Source organism: Podarcis raffonei, chromosome 4 (genome assembly GCF_027172205.1).
Source record: "Podarcis raffonei isolate rPodRaf1 chromosome 4, rPodRaf1.pri, whole genome shotgun sequence".
NCBI classification, from domain to species: Eukaryota; Metazoa; Chordata; class Lepidosauria; order Squamata; family Lacertidae; genus Podarcis; species Podarcis raffonei.
The window spans coordinates 65,724,285-65,743,493 of NC_070605.1; the positions used below are offsets into that span (position 1 = coordinate 65,724,285).

The 19,209-nt window shown below is 41.7% G+C and overlaps 1 protein-coding gene across 13 annotated transcripts in view; it reads right to left on the reverse strand.

Moving 5' to 3' along the window:
* Positions 1 to 19,209, reverse strand: part of CNKSR2 (connector enhancer of kinase suppressor of Ras 2) — a 237,459-nt gene that overhangs the window by 133,721 nt on the left and 84,529 nt on the right. For 2 of the 13 annotated variants that reach the window (XM_053387074.1, XM_053387070.1), the window contains exon 1: positions 4,286 to 5,304. The exons of the other annotated variants lie outside the window; for them this stretch is intronic. In XM_053387074.1, the coding sequence (XP_053243049.1) occupies positions 4,286 to 4,349 (64 nt within the window). In that variant the 5' untranslated portion in view covers positions 4,350 to 5,304. Of the gene's footprint in view, positions 1 to 4,285; positions 5,305 to 19,209 lie in introns of those variants that run through there. 13 annotated transcript variants of the gene reach the window in all.

Here is a 19,209-nt window from a genome sequence, read left to right on the forward strand (position 1 = left end):
CTTAAGTTATACCTTTGAAGCCTACAACAAAATTTACACATGAGTAGATCTGCTAGGTGGCAGCACTCCCAATTATCCTGCCTTCCACCTGAACTGGCAGCTGTGAGCCTTTCTCAGACAAATGATCTACCATGACAGAGACCAGGGTTTCTACAAATGAAAAGATTAAATGTTTCTATAATGTTTGTTCATATGTAAACTTCTCCTGCAATCCTCCTGTGACTGGACATAAGATTTGGTTCTTCTGCTTCTCCTCCCCATATTTTCAATATCTATAGTACTAGCAGAAGCCTCAGGGTACATGGAAGTGGGAATAGAGAAAAACTACATCTGTAAACACAGAAAGAAAACCAAAGGTTTTTGTCACACAATGGCATGCCCCATGCAAGAATAATGCTTATTTTATTTTAGCCAAACACATTTCTTAATGAGCAAGTTACATGTGCGCTTCTGTTTATTTCGGTATTCATAAAAACAGACTCTGGTGAGGAAAAACAATGAAGTCATAATATAGGATACTTTCAAGCATGTTAATGTTATTGAAAGCTCGTTCGTGCACATAAGTGAGTTTGGGCTACTGTTATCTTCTCTTCCCAAGTCCATTAAGTGTGAAGTGGATATACCAGTAAAGAAAAAACTGGAAAATAGCTAATTGATTTTCTTTTAGAAACACAAACAGCAGTTGTTTAAACAGGGAAACCAGTCACTAGTACTACACAAATTAAAGTTATAAGTATAGGCTAGTAACTTCTGCTTTATTAGTCAAGATATTCAGACCTCAGTCCTATACCTAATGACCTGACATGCACAATATGCACATACACAACCAATTCAGAAACCAAATGTTCTAAGTAGGCATCAACTGAACGGTAATGAAATGAACTAGCTTCATTGATTCCAATAGAATAAGGTCAAAGTATTAGACCTTCCATTTTTATGAAGCATTTTACCATAATACTGTCTACTGTTTTGCAGTTTTGCTGAACAGCAAATCATTGCCCTGTTTCGGGAACCATGTATATAGTTAATAAGCATTATTAAACAGGCTTACATAACTATTTATGGAAATACTTACAAGAGTTAAATAACTAAGACCATATGCCTCAAGTTTTAAGGAGGATGAAATTGCCATGCATTAGCAAGGTAAAGAAGTCTGAGAAATAATGCCCACAACATAGCAGTTCTTCATAAATCAGTCATTCAGTTGCACCAGCTTCACAGATATATTTGATACTAGCTAGATTTATTCACGCTACAAGCTAGGATTAGAGAACTCCAGTTTTCATACTTGGGATTTTATAAAATAAATATGAAAACTGGAGTTATCTCTAATACATGAAAGCCTTTCCTGTAACCCACATTCATATGCTCATATTGTTGTTTTTACACTGGGAAGGCAAACAAGCAGAAAGACGATAAGTATAGTCAAAAGCAATGCCAGTATAAACAATGTATCTTAAAATATGGGCTATTTATGCTAAAAGCCTCAAAGTATATCCTTGGGTGCTCAGGATAAGCAGGCATAATTCCATATTCTGTGATACATTTCACAATGAAATATTGATTTCCAATGCTTCATTCAGAAGCTCCACGTTTGGAAAATGACATGGGATGTTTTTTAAAAAGGATATTACTGCTCTTACAAAAAACAACCGCCACCACCACCACTGTACACACAATTGTCCTCTTATAATATTTATCACATCTTGGAACCTTCAAAGAAACGTTACAAAATGAAACTGTAGCTAAATCAATGCTATATCTATTGAGACACATTGTGTAGAATGTTGATGTAATATTTTTTACACGTGATTTAAAAAATCTAAACCACCTAGAATTTTCATTTTAAAATAAAGAGAAATACAAGCATCTTTCTTGGGCTTCATTCGTGCCCAGAATTATGTATCAGTAAATAAGAGATTGCAACTGCATGGAAAATTGCAGACCTGGAAATTTATTATTTAAAAACCAAAACTACATCTTCCACACCAGGGTCTTGATAAAGAAAACTGCAAAGTGTTTTAGTGTTTCAAACAGAACAGGTGTACTAATGCTCATTCTCACAGAATGTGGTGATCTCATTTACCAAAACAGGGCAATTAAATGCTAAATGAGCTATGATACTATGCAGGATAAGAGAAGTTTCTAGTCTCTGGGCACCATACGGCCAAAGTTAAGCACTTTCTGGTTGTGCTGCTTTCAATGGGCCAGGGTTAAGCACATGTTTGGAGCTGTGATCCTAATCACACATTTCCTGATAGTAAATCCTATTTAATAAACTGGAAATTACTTCAGAGAAAATAATGTACTGGAAACATGTACTGAATCAGGCTGAAAAGCTCCCACTGAAATCAATGAGGTTTAAGTATATATTCCCTGCCAAGCCACTACCAAACAGTGAGTAAGCAAAATACTAAATGGCAAGAAACTGCCTGTTTCAAGAGCGCTGACTGAAACAGGCTCTCCTTGAAAAGTAGGGGAGCATATCTACTGAAAGAGATAGAAGCACATTTGACAACAGTAGCTACTAAGCTTACAGTGCAATTCTATGCATGTTTAAGCAGACTTAAGTTCACAGCATTCAACAGAGCTAGAGTGTGTTTAAGAGTGGGCCACAGATGGACCTCAGCTGTTTCAGTCAAGCAGCAGCTGGATGTAATGAAGAGGTGAGGCACAATTTCTCATTTTATCAGCCATGTAAAAATAAAAAATGTCAGTTTCCTCAAAGTTACAACCCACAAATAAAGCAATGGCTTTAACTAGTGGGTAAATAGCAGGACTGATCATCTAAGCCCACATCCTCAAAAAAAGCTCTGTTTCTGATGCTATCAATAATAATAAAAAATGGTGCTAGGAGTGGACAATGGACTGACAATTGCTAGTGGAGGAAAGCTAGAGAGAGCCGACTAAAAGAAATCTCATTCCAACCTCACAAGTGATGCCAGCAGGGCTAAAAGAGCAAAATGGGAATGACAAAAAGACAGCTGCTGAAAGTGAGTGCTACAGCAGCTCAGCTGCTATTGTGGTGCTCCTTGCTTGGCTTGAAGGGAAACAAGTGGAATGCTTAGGAGCAGCAGTACAAGTCAACGCATGTACCATTTTAAAGGACACCAGACTGTCACTCTCTATGAGATGCAAACACACCATGTTCTCCGTTCACCCTCCTTCCTCCAGTAGCTTTGTTTCACAGCGCACATGCTTCCCATGACATGTGATGCTGTGCCACCTTCCCAGCCCTCTGACCCGGAGATCAGCTTTGCAAGGTCTCACACGCCCATGCAGGGCTGTCGTTCCAGCTGCTCCCTCCCTTGCCAGGTCACGCCGCCACCAGAGCCACTGTTCCTCAAGCATGCTGGCGCTGTTATTGCAGCCCCTCTCCTCAAGAGGCGCTGCTGCGTCTTGGCACCTGCTCTCCACTATCTCCCTTGTCATCCTCCTCCATCACCGCCCCTCGCCCCATGGCCAGGATTGTTTTAGCATTCCTCCACAGTTCCATATGGCCTCTTGGCCATTCTGGGTCGCTGGCTCGCATTTCGCCAAGTGCTCCAAGTGGAAGGCATATTTACAAACAGCCACAGGGTATTATTATTACGCTTATTAAACGCCCTTAGCCTTCCTGTTCCAAATTAACCTCATTGGGTTGTTGCTGCTTTTTAAATTGCTATTCCGTCTGGCGATCGAGGCTTTTAATCTATCTTTGCTAAAAGTTTTTTTTTTTTAAAGCCACTCCAATCTCAGCTCGTCGCCTAACCGGGGGAACGAAGGTCCGTATCCTAACTGCCCAAGAACTAAGTACCGTAAATGAATGGGAGGCTGGAAGATGTAGCTCGAGGCAACTGCATGCCTCGATGAGGTCAGAAGTGGATGTCCGGGCGCTACACTGGAGGCCACCTAAGTTAGCCTGCAGTGAGCAGCGGAGCCCAAGCCCAGGGCGACACGAAAGCGCGAGATGAGGCTGGGAAGGCGCGCTGGGTGCCTCCCTCAATTCGCCCCGCGAGACAGCAAACAGCACCTGCCAAGCGGCGCCTCGAGTCCACGGGGATACGAAGCAAAAGCAAAACATAAAAACGAATGGCAAACCCAGAAAGCTAGCTCTAGTCTGTGTGTCTAACGTCGAGAACCTGCTTAAGACACCCAGCCAGCTTTTCCAACATTCAACTCTCCCACGACTCTCAAACATGCGAGGGGAAGGCAAGCCACGCCGTTCCCTCAGAGGGAGGGGAGGCCGGGGGCACCCAGCCGCCACCACCCCCCGCCGCCCCCGAGCTCCTGGCTCGCTCTTTACCTTTCATCCAGTCCACCACTTGGCTCGGGGTCCATTTACTGACAGGTTCCATAATGAGCGCCATGGGGGAAACTTTGCGAGAAGTGGTGTCTCCTCCTCAGGAACCGCGAAAAGGAAGGCGGGTGGCGGGTCCGGCTGGCCTAGGAGCCGCGGTAGAGTTGGGTGGGTGGGTTGTGGGGGGTCGTATTTCAGCTTCTTGCCGGTTAAGGCGCGAAACGGCGGAGAGCGGAGAAGCAGAAGCAGCAGCGAGGCTGCCTGGGGAAAAAAAATCCTCGCCTTCCTCTCGCGGCTCGTCTCCCCTCGCTTGTGTGTGAGCGGGTCGGTGTGGCGCGCGGGCGCGCGCGTGTGCGTACCGGCGCCTGTGGGGGCTTTCAGTTCATGTTGCCTCCTCAGCAGGGAGCGGGAGAAGAGGGCTGCTGCTCCCGCACGCTCCGACGCCTCCTGCCTGCCGCCCCCTCTGACCTGCGGGCGAGAGGCGGCGGCGGCGGCTGCTGCCGCTCCAGGATGCTGGGGGACGTTGTCCGGCGCTGCTCACGAGCACGGAGGGCGCCAAGGCTTAATGGAGCGGCGGCAGCAGCAGCAACGCCAGGAGCCCCGCGCTCTCGCCGCGTTTGTTCCCAGAGCTGTTCCCTCGCGGAGCTGCACGCTTGCCGCGCGTTTTCTTTCTCTGTCTCTCGCTCGCTCGCTCCCCTCGCAGCCCCCACCTCTCTCACACTGGCGGAAATGACGAGAGTTCAGAGCCGAAAATATCTGAAGTCAAGCGGCCCCCTGAGCGCCCTGGGGAGGGGGCTGCATGTGGGACTTGCAAGCGGGGATTCGAGCGCCCGGAGAGAGATGCCCTCCTCGTGCTGCTATGGAGTCCGAGGGAGTGAGAGGGAGCGTAGGAGCGCGCGCGCGCGCGCATCCCCTCCCGCGGGGAAGGGGGGAGGAGCGCGCGAAGACTCCCTGCTCCGAAGCAGCGCGAGGCCTCGGCGGTAGGTGCAGCACCTGCCTGGCGGAGCGAGGCGCCTGCTTATCCCTCCAGCGTTTCCTGACTTTAAAGCTCTTCCCAGGGGAACGGAGGAGGGAATTACCGTGAGGTTATGATGCATACATTACTGAGGGGGAGGAAATCCAGCGGGGTGGGGGTGGCTGCGCGGAGAGAGGATTAGGTATTTCTGTGTGGGCTAGGAAGGTAATTGCTGAGAAAAGCCCTTGGCTCAGGGTGGGGAGGGGGATAGGAACATCATTTTTTATTAGGATGATTCTATTTCACATACTTTAGATCCGCATTTGGAGGCTGTCAGAATAAATGGACCTCCAAAGGAATGGTTATTTCCTTATTTGGCTGCTCAATGTACAGTATGTGATGGATGGCACAGAACAATAAATGCTGTTATCTTTAAATTGCTCTGATTCCAGAAATCACATCTTTCCCTGTATTAAGAACTCCCTTTCAGGCATACGTGGCCCCCTGGGAGGGGAATATCTTTCTGGACAGGCCTTCTTGCTATTATTCAACAATAATTCAGTTCCAGCAGCATGCCAGGTGCTATACAGATCACTGAATTGCATTGCTTATTGAAAAGTCTACAGAATTCATGGGCGTTTGAGCTTCCCCTGGTCAGAAAATGCATTTATGCAGAAGTAAGCCTCATCGATTTTGTGAAATTGACTCCTGTAAGTGTTCATATAGGATCAAAGATACAGGGATAAGATAAGGTTTGATCAAGGATGAAGGAAGACGGGGCAGTGAAGGGTGAAACCGATAGTAATTGAAGGTGGTCTGGGTAAGCATGAAGGTTACAAAAGTTCAGTGCTGAGACTTGGATAAGTTGCAAGGTTGCTGCAGCAACAGAGGGAGATGCTACAGTGGTTTGCAAAGAAGGAGGTAGGAAGAGTGGAGTGGCAAAGCAGAGGGTGAAAAGGTCAGTTGCTGGGAGAAGTAAACGAGGTCCAGTAATAGCTTACAGGGAGAACAAAATGTGAGAAAGGTGATGAAAAGAAAAAGAAAGCAGATGGGGCAGAAAAACAAGGGCCTTATAAATGTAAATACAGTTAGAGAATGATACAGAAAGGTGACATTCTCTCACCTATCCTAATTACTGCTCTTCCTCATTTTTCACACAATGTATGGCTACCGAGGCATGTTTAGAAGGCAACACAGAAAATACAGCACCAGCTACTTTTAGCCCCGTATGTCAAGAAGCACCAAGATGGCCTCCACTATGAGGAGCAAAGCTAGGACCTAACTTCTAGGCTGATAAATTATCATGTTTTATTATCACCATTTGGATTCAGGTCAGAAACAACAGAAAAAAATGATGGCCACTCTCCAGCTGAAGGTTCTTGTGACTAATATGATAATAAATCACACTGACCACAGTAGAATCGACTCCTGAGTAAACATGCAGAGAGTTGTGCTGCCAATCATTCTGAAGGCAATGGGCCTTAAGTAACAATTAAGTTGTTCCAGTGGTTTCAGTGGAACATACCCATTGTGGCTTTTATATATTTTTTATTGTTTATGTTTATATGTTATAAATAATAAAGCAAGTGCCTTTAGCTAAATTAATGACAACATGTTTGAAGAATAATTGCTGTTCTGCTAGTATGTTAATATAGATTTATATTGCCCAGAAAATAACATGGAACACTTTCTCCCCTACTTATTTTATATATTAAATATAATATTTACCCGTACACATGATGGTACTGTTAAGGTGGAAAGAACCCCAAGGCAGAATTGGAAAGGAGGCAGATTTAGGTTCTGATGGAATAAATTAGCTGATGAAATTAACAAGGCAAGCGAGGGATTCTAAGTCTGGGTACAATGGTGCAAATTCATCACTTGGTAAGATATTGGTAAGAGAATTCTGTCCCAAAACAAGTGTGTAATTTTTTTTACCTCTTGTATGAGTTTATGTATGCCCATCACTCCACCTCAAAAATAAAATATAGACAGTGGTAGATTGTGTAATGTGAATTGTACCCCATCCCTTGTATGGTTGTACAAATACTATTTTGGTCAACTATTAGTTAGCTTTTAGCTCTGTTCCTGTGTGAAAAGTTAGGTATGTTTGTACAGGAATTAAAATGGCTGCTGATAATTGAGTACATGCCATCATTTCTTAATATTTTCTTCCTTAAAGCTGAGAAGTGGGATTAGCCCAGAACAAAATGTAACTGTTAATACATATGACTCATGTTTTCTGCTCAACATTTTGATATAAAGAGGATAGAAAAATCCTCTGTGTATATCTAGGCAAGATGACTTAAAAAGCAAATAAAGAGCCTAACATTTTAGCAATAGATTTTCAGGCAGGAAGATTCTGTATCATTTGTCCGGACATCCCTAAGCCATATCCAGGTGGTCAATGGCCATAGGGCCAGCCCTACCACTATGCAAGGTGGAGCAGCTGCCCTGAAGACAGCTTTGGGGCATGCTGGAAAGACAGCAAGCTACCAGTTCTTTAGCTTACTGTTCCTTTTTTTATCGGGGGTAGGGGGTTGTAGATTTCATGTCTCATGAGTCCTATGTAATGCCCTACATAGCAATAGCATGATATCCATTCTGCATTTAATGAATGGCAACAGAAAACTGTGCTGCCATGGTGATGGTATCTTGCTATGGAAGGGGAGGTTTAACCATATTTGTGTTTTGCTCCCCTACCCTTGCTTTTAGAGGATGGAACTATATGTACTCTATTACTTGAGAAATTCACACTGTATAAAGAGGAAATTTGGAAAGAGACTGAAACTGAGTAGTCTCAGCTTGAAACTAGCCAGTTTCAGTGTCCATAGGAGTTCCATCATTACAGATTGAGTGCTGGTTATAGGGTAGGGTTGCTGTGTTTGTTTCATGTAAGCTGTTAGCAGTCATGGAAGATCTTTCATGCCATCAGTTATTTCATGGTATGTGCCTGTGATGCATGTAGAACTCCTTACCAGCAAGCACAGTATGACAATGATTCCACTCTTTGGGTGGTGCAAATGCATAAAATGCATTGCTTCTGGACTGCTGGGAATGTGCAACATTCTTGAAATAGAGGCATATCCCTGAGGGAAGACTGTTCTATTCCATTCTGGGGGGAAATGCTCTTCTCTTTTGAGTGCAGCATCTTCAAAACAGAAGCACTTCCTTAAGGGAAGACAGTTATATCCCATCCAACAAATGAGCACAGCTGCACATTTTTCCTCTGTAAACTGATACGGCTCCTTTACATTCTCATGTCCACATTTATGGCAAAACACTGACACCGATGATATCCCGGCCAAATGGAAAAATACATTTGTTGAAATTGAATTTTATTCATTATCTTACTGTGTCCTGTGCTTTACATTTACCCCCCCCAAAAAAAAAAATCAGTGCTAGCTAATAAATCTGGACATACTTATTTTTGTTCAAATGATAAACATAGTTTCATTGTTTTCAGACACAGAAAAACAAAGCAAAATCAAAAGCTGAAATGCAGGCCTCTCTATGCAGTGTAAGATGTACTGAAGCCCATTGAAATCAATTTGGGGAGTAGGATTTGGCCAGAGGACCAGATTCAGAAGTGGCTAAGCCTCCATGGGTTACTTTGACAAGTGACACCAGACATTCATTCATTCATTCATCATTTATAAGTATATATATACCACTTGATATTTCAAAAACATCATGTCAAGCACAAAAAAAGCAAGCGTGGTTCACCCAAAATAGCCATACTAGGTCCGTAGTCTGAAGGTTCCCCATCACTGGCTTAGGCAGTTTAGGACTAAGCTAACTGTTAATGCTGTAAATCAGCTTTTGAAAACAAAATGTAGACATAATTTGGTTATCCTGCTTATTTTGTTTCTGTGCACAATTGTGCCATGATTTCACTGGCTTTTTTTTTTTAAAGCACCTCCTCAACATGGGAGAGTTAAGTCAGCACCAATGGAAATCCTTTGATGGCTAATAGCATTTCTTTGTAAACGTATGAAGTGGGTCTAAATTCATCAAAGGAAGGGAAGATCAAAACCAGGAGAGGAGGAGAAACAGCTATGCATCTACCCACCTCGTCTGGGATCCAGCGCCTGTTACAGTTCAGACAGCTCACTCCACCCACAGCGTCTGAAGAATCAGATGTTGCTCTGCCATTTTAGCTTTTCTTTCCTTTGTCTTGTATATGGGAAGGCTGCAGCTTTATATTTTCATTTGTGGTGTGGTACAAGCTGGAGAAAACATAGGTTTGACCAAACAAATGTTCTGAATCGGAGGGAAACGGATGACAACTGTTCGTCATTAGATATGCAAAGTTCTTTTACTTGACAACAATATTTCTTTAACAAAGATTGTCTTTTTGGCTATATCTTAAATACAAGAAAATATAAAAAGGTAAAGGTACCCCTGCCCGTTCGGGCCAGTCTTGCCAGACTCTAGGGTTGTGCGCTCATCTCACTCTATAGGCCGGGAGCTAGCGCTTTCCGCAGACACTTCCGGGTTACGTGGCCAGCGTGACAAGCTGCATCTGGCAAGCCAGCGCAGCACACGGAACGCCGTTTACCTTCCCGCTGGTAAGCGGTCCCTATTTATCTACTTGCACCCGGAGGTGCTTTCGAACTGCTAGGTTGGCAGGCGCTGGGACCGAACGACGGGAGCACACCCTGCTGCGGGGATTCGAACCGCCGACCATGCGATCGGCAAGTCCTAGGCGCTGAGGTTTTACCCACAGCGCCACCCGTGTCCCAGAAGAAAATATAGTGAGTTGTAAACATGCATGTCAGTTGAATCTTTTAATCATGATAACATTTTAACAGCGCTCCTGTTGTATAATCTGAAACACAAATCATTGGCCTCCATAAATTTGTTAATAATTGAAAGCATGTAGGGTTTCATTAAGGCTATTAAGAGATTAAGAGGACTTTCCTAAGCAGAGCTTGGTACAATCAAGTCTATTGATTTCGGCAAGTTTAGAGAGCATCCTAAGTCTGCATAAGATTAAGATGTTCAGCCATTTCAAAGACTTCAACCGCTTTTTGCAACATTATATCATTTTAAGTAGTTTTTTTAAAAAAAAGATGTGAGATTTGCCACAAAGGGGGGAAATCTCTTTATTTTTGTATAGGATTTTGATACAGAAATAAAGAATGCAGAAATCTTATTGGGTTGCCCACTGTCAACATAAAAATCATTGTTGCATCTTTTAAAAATCCAGTTCAGGCACTTAGTGTCTTACCCTGCTACTTTGTCTCTTCCCCTTCATCTTTCTCTTTCAGATGCTGTAAGGTAAAACTAAAAATCCTGACAAGAGAGAGGTTAGTGGCTGTAGGTAGTGGCAATAGCAACCAGTTGATCCAACAGGGTCTCAGTACTGAAAGTTGAGGGTGTTGAAAGTCAAGGGTAAAAGTCCAATGATGTAGGTTGAGCAGGGACCAATGATGATTATGGATGTAGTTAATCAGAAAGTCACATCAGATAACACTGGGTGATATTCAACAAACCTATCCCATCAGCAGAAGGGTTTCTACTTGTGCAACAGGACTTTCCCCCTCTCCTCTGCCCACACCCTCCCCAAATCTGCTCCAGAGGGCTGGTAAGCACCTAGAACAAACTTTGGGGGGTGCAGGAAAGGGGGAGAATATTGTGCTGTGCAAGCAGAAATTCTTGTGCTGACGGGACATTCACTTAGTGCTACATTGGATTCCACCCATAGTCTTAAGCCATATCTGGCTGAACAGGGCCAAAGTAGGGTCTAAGGCTAGGTAGTGCTGATAGGCTTTTCAAACACAGATCTGCTTTTTAAACCTACTCCAGCTTTCTGGATGCCCTCCCCACAATATTACACCAGTGATCTATTTTTTAAATAAAACAATTAGATTCTTGTGCACAGTATTAACCTTTTCACTGCTGTCCATGAGGATCTCTGGATTGGAATAAACAGACATTCAAAATGATTTTAGTAGGAGTGATACCTCACTTCTGGGCCTTCTAATGCCCTTGTTTGGGGATATGATCCACCTGGCTGTTCTGGGCACTGGCCCAAAAGGCAAGAAATTAAGGCTCTAGCAGCTGCTATTAGAATTCTAGCTCAGACTCGGATCTAGAGAGGAACACATCCCTTGTTTGGATCATTTCAAACAGTGGATCATTAAAATAGTGCTGATACCCACCTAATACATTGGTTCCACTCACACTTTGAGAACATAGGGCCCAAGCTGCAGCTGAATGAGAAAGATCTCTTTCCTGAACAGCAGAAAAGCTGGACTTCTGTATACATACTTGGCTAACCTTAGAACATCACTGTCAATATCACCAATTACCATATGTCTTTTCCATACTTCCCAGTCCTCTGTCACTGATTCTAAAATGTAGACTATAATTTAGTCCTCGTGTACATTTTTGCATTTCTAAGGAGAGAGCGTGATCCATATTACCAGCAAGTATAAAAAGAAAGCTTGCAAATTTCTGACTCTCGCTGTGTTAAATGCAGTGTTTATTCAAAATGACATCACCCTGAAAGGTAAATTCATTGAGGAAAAACCCACATAAACAGCATGTGAAGCTATACTTTCAAGGGGACAAAAAAGAGTGGAGGTGGAGGTAGGTTCATTTTTGCATCTACATTTTTAATAAGAGCACATTTATATACAAATGTCCAATAAATTTTCTAAAAATCCCAAGGAAATTATTATGCACTTAAATTCTTCTTCTGTGTAAAGATATCCATCTATGTATCCATATCTGCTGTATTATTTAAATCACAGCACTAATTATTTATGGTACATTTTCATGTCACTATGACAAGATGCAAAATTGCTGCTGGGAAGAATGAGTCCAGAACTTAAAATGTAATAAAAACTGGAAGTTAACAAGGATAGGGACACCAAAGCTTTAAGGGTGTTTTTCTTTAAAAAAAATAAAAAAATCATTTGAATATTCAGGTTCTATGTCTAAATATGGTTAATAAAAAAATATGGACATGACTAAATTAAGCCTATTAATTTCCATGGGTTTACTATGAGTAAAGTTTAGCTGATTAGCATTCCTGCTCTAAAAGCATAGTGTGTGTAGAGTTTAATAAAAGTAAGTAAAGGGGGGGTGTTGAAAATCTGAAGTTTGTGTGTATGTGTGTGTTCTCTTGTGAGATTTAAATTGCTTTGAACTGCATTAGCCACTTCTTCACACAAGTAATGAATCATGGAGATGCATCCATTGCTGCAAGCAACTTTATTTGAAATCTCTGGTCCTTTCTAGTAAAACATATGCTTTAAGGAAGAGGGTAATCGTCATGCAGATCTGTGCAGATTGATGTAAGGAATTTATTACAGCCTTACATTTATCACCAGATGAGCGTACACATGCTCTGCAGAAAATGAATCCTGCCTTCACAGGTGTTTTGAGGTTCTGGCTGTTTGAAAAGAACCGGCAGTCTAATTGCAGTTATATTGTATTAGATCCCATGTTGCTGTATGTCATGCTGCGAAAACACAGTTGCTGCAAAGAGTTTTATAGAAGCTGATGACATTCAAACTTCTGTGAGATCAGAATTAAACCATTAGATTTAATGAGACTTTGTACTTGATGGCATCCCATTAAACTGGGGAGAGCTGAGCAACCTAGATGCAATAAAGCAAAATTATTTTTCTATTGTTTGTTTATTGTATCAGATCCAAGATTTTCAGCAGCCAATATAGCTTAATAGATTCTCATCACAGCATCTGCTATGTCAAGACTTCACAGGTGGAGGCCTCTATTAGGCAATTAGGCTGAATACAGGGGACTCATCCATTTTACATGCATTCATGAAGCCCTAGTAAAATAATACAAATAGCACCTCTCTGCCAATGCAAACTCAATAGCCTACATCTGTGTTGTTGCATGAAGCCCATCTTAAAATGATTTTCACATGGGGGGGGGGTAAACATGTAGCATAAATTATTTTTAATGTACTTTTCCCTATACAGCAAAGAAATTGTTTTTGTTTGTTTTTTAGTATAAAGTTTTTAAGTATATAGTTTCCATATACCTTGCAAGCACTTTGAGAAAACATAAAACACAGCCTATTAGTAACAGAATGAATAGGGCAATTGTGTACTTGAGGCCTTAGAAATAACAGGCGTTCAGCTTTGATGCTTGTTTGATCTCAATAAAATAAATTGGTCAGACCTGACAGAAGTTGTGAGGCTGAGTCTGCAAGTCATTAACACACATCATTATTGTCTGCAAAATACTGAGGCATTTAGCTACAATATTCCTTTTGAAGGGCATCTCATTTCTACCCTATCTAGTTATGGTTACACTTCGTTCTATCTTTTGCCAGCAATACACAATTCCATGGTTAGCTTCCAGAGCCTTGAGCCATTAACAAGATTCCATGCTCATTCATTGGCTGGCTTTGATCTATAAAGCCTTAAACAGCTCAGGACCACAATACCTCAAGGACCGCCTCTCCCCACATGAACCAATCTGGACCCTGCAACCATAATCTGTCATTGACTGGCTGGATGCAGAGGAGTGGTGGCAAGCACCAGTTTGGGAACCCCCAAGGGAGTACCCACGGGAAGACATCTCAGAGCCAGCGGATTGGTTATGGGATGACAATTAGTGGCCAGAGGGAAAAGAGGGAGGAAGAGCAGACTGCGAGGAGGAAGGGTCCTACGCAGGGAGTGTAACAAGGTTTAGTGAGCAGAAAGTGTCGGGGGCAGAGAACAGTTCAGATTGAGGCAGAAGAGGGGGCTGGACAGGTGTGGGGCCAGGAGACAGAGAAGCAGGATGCTGTGCCCCATGCCCTCAGTCATTACAGCAGCATGCTCACAGAGTTGCATTTGAAGCACATTAATCTGCAACCCACCATTTTCTCTCATGTGTCTCTTGGTCATGGCATAGCTCAACAGCCAGATTCTCATTTCTATCTGCCATAATCCATTTCCATCACCAGTGATCCCCATTCTATTCTGAAGCAGGAAAAGCAAGATGAAATCCAGATCAGTTTAACCAATGCCACATTTTTGTGTGTGTGTTTTAATTATGAAAGAAGGCCAAAGAAGAAGGAGCCATCTGAGGAGTGCCTTGGCAAAGCCATCAGACTGGCCCTAGGATGCTAGTGCACCACTCGACATAATCAGGCAGGAAGGTGGAGCGAACCATCTCAGGTGGAGCACTGGCTACATCCAGACCTACTGAGCTTCACAAAGGTGGCAGCCTTGTGTGTCTTCAGCCAGTACTGTTGGTTGTACCACCTGATGAGACAAATTGATGTAGCTCAGTTCTAACTAAACCTGGATAGACTTTTGAGGCAAGTGGGGGAAAAGCACAACCTGACACAGAGTGCTTTCCTCTGCCTAGATAGAGCAAAAAAACTGCTGATTCGCAATGGAAAATGCAGTTTTCTACTAGCAATAGTTTCTAGTGAAAATGTGCTGGAAAATGACGTTTACGTTAAAAGTAGGTCTATGATACAAATATAAACAATTCCAAACCACAAGATGAAAGAATGGGGGGGGGAGAGCTGTTTCCCACAGTTATTGATGATTGTATCAGAACTGTCCAGCCCTAGTGATTATACAAATCTGATAATGAAGTGTTTCCATGTCTTGTTACTCATGTATTTGATCATGATGTCCAACTCACAATACACTAACAGTGCAACAAAGATGAACAAGCCACATATAATGAAATGCTGAGTTGTGAGTATTTCCCCTTCATACACATGAACCAAACATACATTAGGGGTGGGGGTTGTAGTGAGATAAGCAAGCAACTAACTCTGAAAGCAAGAAACCGTTTCGAAAGTTTTCCCTCACATATTTTAGTGATAGAGGCTGCAGTAAAAAACACTATACCCAGAAACTTAGTATTCCAGAGTTCTTTAGACACAGATCTATGCACAACCACTAAGGAAGATCATATGCTGGTTTGTGGGTAAGCTGATTCCTGAGGTGTTGTGCATCCACTTTCAGCTCAACACTTGCACAGACTGGTGCTCCACCTTTGGCATATCTAAATTACAATCTTTATGATTTATCATACCATTAAAGTACCTTTAGCCAAAAAGATTAGAAGTAATATGTATCCATTCAAATGAACAGGATTCTATGTACATAGCAGGTACTATTAAACAATTTTAATGTCAGCCATTGCTGCTTTTGTGTGTCTGATATTGGGTTTGAGAATAATTACTGAAGTAAAAGAAACTCGGGGGACGCGGTGTTGCTGTGGGTAAAACCTCAGTGCCTAGGACTTGCCGATCGTATGGTTGGCGGTTCGAATCCCCGCGTGGGGTGAGCTCCCATCGTTTGGTCCCAGCTCCTGCCCACCTAGCAGTTCGAAAGCACCCCTAAGTGCAAGTAGATAAATAGGTACCGCTTTATAGCGGGAAGGTAAACGGCGTTTCCGTGTGCGGCGCTGGTGCTGGCTTGCCAGTGCAGCTTCGTCACGCTGGCTACGTGACCCGGAAGTGTCTTCGGACAGTGCCGGCTCCCGGCCTCTTAAGTGAGATGAGCGCACAACCCTAGAGTCGGTCACGACTGGCCCGTACGGGCAGGGGTACCTTTACCTTTAAAAGAAACTCAGAAGTGCTTTTGTGCGGTAGTTCGTACTTTTGCATTGAAAATATCATCCGTGTCACACAGCTTTCGGGCAAACCTTGGAACCACTTCCGAACCTCCTCTAATTGGTTAAGTACAAAGCCAGCTTTGCAATGCTCACAGAATTCGTGGCGTCAGCTTGATCTGATGAGGCTCAAATATTAAGTATAAGAAGGTCCTGATGTCCAAGTATTGTACTGCTTTCATCAAATTTCTATGTAAAGGAGAGGTGGGGGGAGAAGGCTGGAGGGCAGTCCTACAAGGAAAGGAGCAGGCGGGGGGGGGAGAGATTAAAAAGGGAAATCAAGAAGAATGCCTAATGCATATGTGTATTTTTTATGCTTTTCTATAAAAACACTTCTCTGATCCTCTGAAAATGTCATATAACTATGCAATATTACCATGCAGGCTCATTATTAAATACGTTCCCTTTAGATTACTGTCATAGGTTAACACCAGTTTAGAAGATTTGCTTATCTCCTAGCTCAGAGAAAAGGAAGCCTTGCCTCCTTCAATGTAATGGGTGCGCAGGGGATTGTCTGTCAGAGACAGCTAGGGGTGATTTGCCTTCTTCCCTAAGGAGACTGGATGTGTCATCTTTGCAATTCTCCATCTGGCAGGAGAGAAGTCTGGAGGTTACATATCCTTGAATTCGCTTCTGCTGACCTGAATTGCTCCATACATTCTCCGCCTGTGCTTGTGCTGGGGTTGCACAATTGGTGTATATATGTCTTTACATGATTGTATTTGTCTTATGCATTCAGTGTCACACTGCTGCTAGTACACTCCAGCTGTAATTTAGCACCAATATGCCAATTATTTGCACAAAATGTATTGTATGTCGCCATAGGACCCTCCGTGCTTGTGCCATTCACATTGTACAAGATGACATCTCATTCCCTCAAACTATGTTCTCAGTTCATTTTCTCTACTCCTTTATTTTTCATATCTGTGTGAAGAGGTGGCTTTGATATGACACCCTACTAATGAATACAACCTGAGAGTTTTTCTGCATTAAATCAATCAGCATAATGAGGTGGTATTGGCTACTTAAATCCCCTTCAAATAATTTTGTGAAGATTTGTGCCCATATGCTTAACCTTTTATTTGCATATTATTTAAAATAAGTTATCTTAACATTTTATAACATCATGTTTTTGTATAGCTAGCTCTTTTCTTAATCAGCACAGTGGTTTTTTGTTGTTGCTGCTGTTCATTCATTTATAAACTGGACTGCATCATTGACTGACTTACTAAGAATCTGGATACTCCATGAGACAACAGTTCAATTAAAAAATAAAATAAAACAAAAATGTTACATTGGTGGTTGCATGCTGTGTTATCTTTTCTTTTCTTAAATCTGTTGTTTTAAGTGTTGTGCACTGTACACACAGTGCTTAAAATAAAATAATAGATCTTCAGCCAGAGTGAGCTGCTGTGATCAGTTGCATCAAGTTCCCCATAATCAATGAATGGGATTAAAAAGTCCAGGCTGTGAGCTATGCACCAACAAAGTGCCTTCTGAAGCTTTTAGCAACTCACTCTGCAAATCTGGAAGGACAGGGTTTTTAAAGCAGAATCTGTTACTGTACAGTAAACTGGAAAATGCAGGTGTACTTTTGCTTTTATGAGAGAGTATGTGATCCCAAGCACTGAATGTGTTGGTCCACTTTATGTTTTGTTAGACATATTCAATCCTTTTACGAAGCAATATACAAAGTAAGCATGGTCTTCATTTACAGGATCCCAGATAGCAAACTTCATTAGAAGGATACCAGAAGAGCAACAGAAGAATCTTTTGGGTGAAACCAAGGGCTTGCTTAGTTCAGCATTCTGTTTCCACAGTGGTTCACCAGATATTGATGTGAAGCCCACAAACAAAATATGCAATGATAACAATAATTTTATTTATACCCTGTCCATCTGGCTGGGTTTCCCCAGCCATGTGGCTTCCAGCATGTATACTTTTGACCAATTAAATATTATGGTTTAACATTTTGTACTTACCAAGATTTCTGCTTTAAAAATAAACTGTTTTTCTATATATCTCAAAGACATGAAATGTATCATTGGTGTACAGTTTATATTTCAGTATGGAGATTTTAATTAATGAACAGAGAATCTGAAAAATACATTATTTTATTAGTGTTATAGCCCATCTACATCGCAGCTAAACTGCATTTAATAGAATGTGAGCTGATTTTGCTCTATTGACTTTAGCTGAACTAAACTGCCTTAAAGTACTTCAGCTTAATTGGATTGTGGATCAGAATGATGCCTGCAATTCTACTGCAACTTTTTTTGTCTGTTCAGAGAACATTGTGCAGTGTTTCCAGTGTGACCACATGTGACCATTGCCAGAGTTTACAAGCTCAGTTTGAATTAAACTCTTATGACCTGCCAATGTTTTGATTAATTTGATATCAGCATATGACTTGATTTAACAAGACACTCAGTACACTTGACAATCTGTGCTACAAGACATTGCCAATTATATACTGACATTCTTGTTTCCATCACAGTGTGCTCTTCGTATCTACTTGTAACGTTAAATACTTGAACCTTTGAACAGATGCACCCATTTCAAAAATTGCTAAAGATGTACCCTTAAAATGCATAAATTTGACTCTGCTATCTTCACTCATTTATCGTATGATGTTCCAGGCACTCTCTTTACCTATCCTTAGGGATTATGCTAAGGGGAGAATGGTGGAAATGTGACAGAAATAGAGCTACTGCAAGAAACATCTAAGTTTAAATTTCAACAGCATATTATACTTTGCCAGAACCAACTTTTCTGACCATCGATTTTTGAATGCAATGTTTATAAAAATGCATTAACAAATCTGACTTTAAGAAACAAACATTCTGTGTCTGATACAAGCTATATCATGGAATGAAGATAGAGTTTTGATGTTTCTCTTTGTAGTTGCCTACAGCTTTGAGCTTAATCTAATTTTAAAACTGTAAGAATCTTTACTGAAGATTCTGAGTATTCTTTGCTTCTTTTTAAAGAACAAATTTAAGTCTCTTTTGTTTATTTATTTGTTTGTTTGTTTATTTGAGAAAGCTAAGCATATGGTTTACTTGTCTGAATTCAAATACATACTGTATTTGCCTGCATGCCCATTTTGTATTTCATTATTCTGTATCACAACATGGTTAACTTGAAAAAAACAAAGCAAAATGAAATTAATATGTGCTAAAGTGGTACACTTGGGAAAAAAATCAATATGAAATCAATATGTGCTAAGGTGCCTAAAAATAAGCCCATTTAATTCTGTCTAATTTAGCATCATTGTATGTATATTTTCCCTTTTTCAGATTCTAAAAATGGTAAGCAGATTACTATTCTTTGTATAAGCACGTGCCTACACCCATAAAAATATACT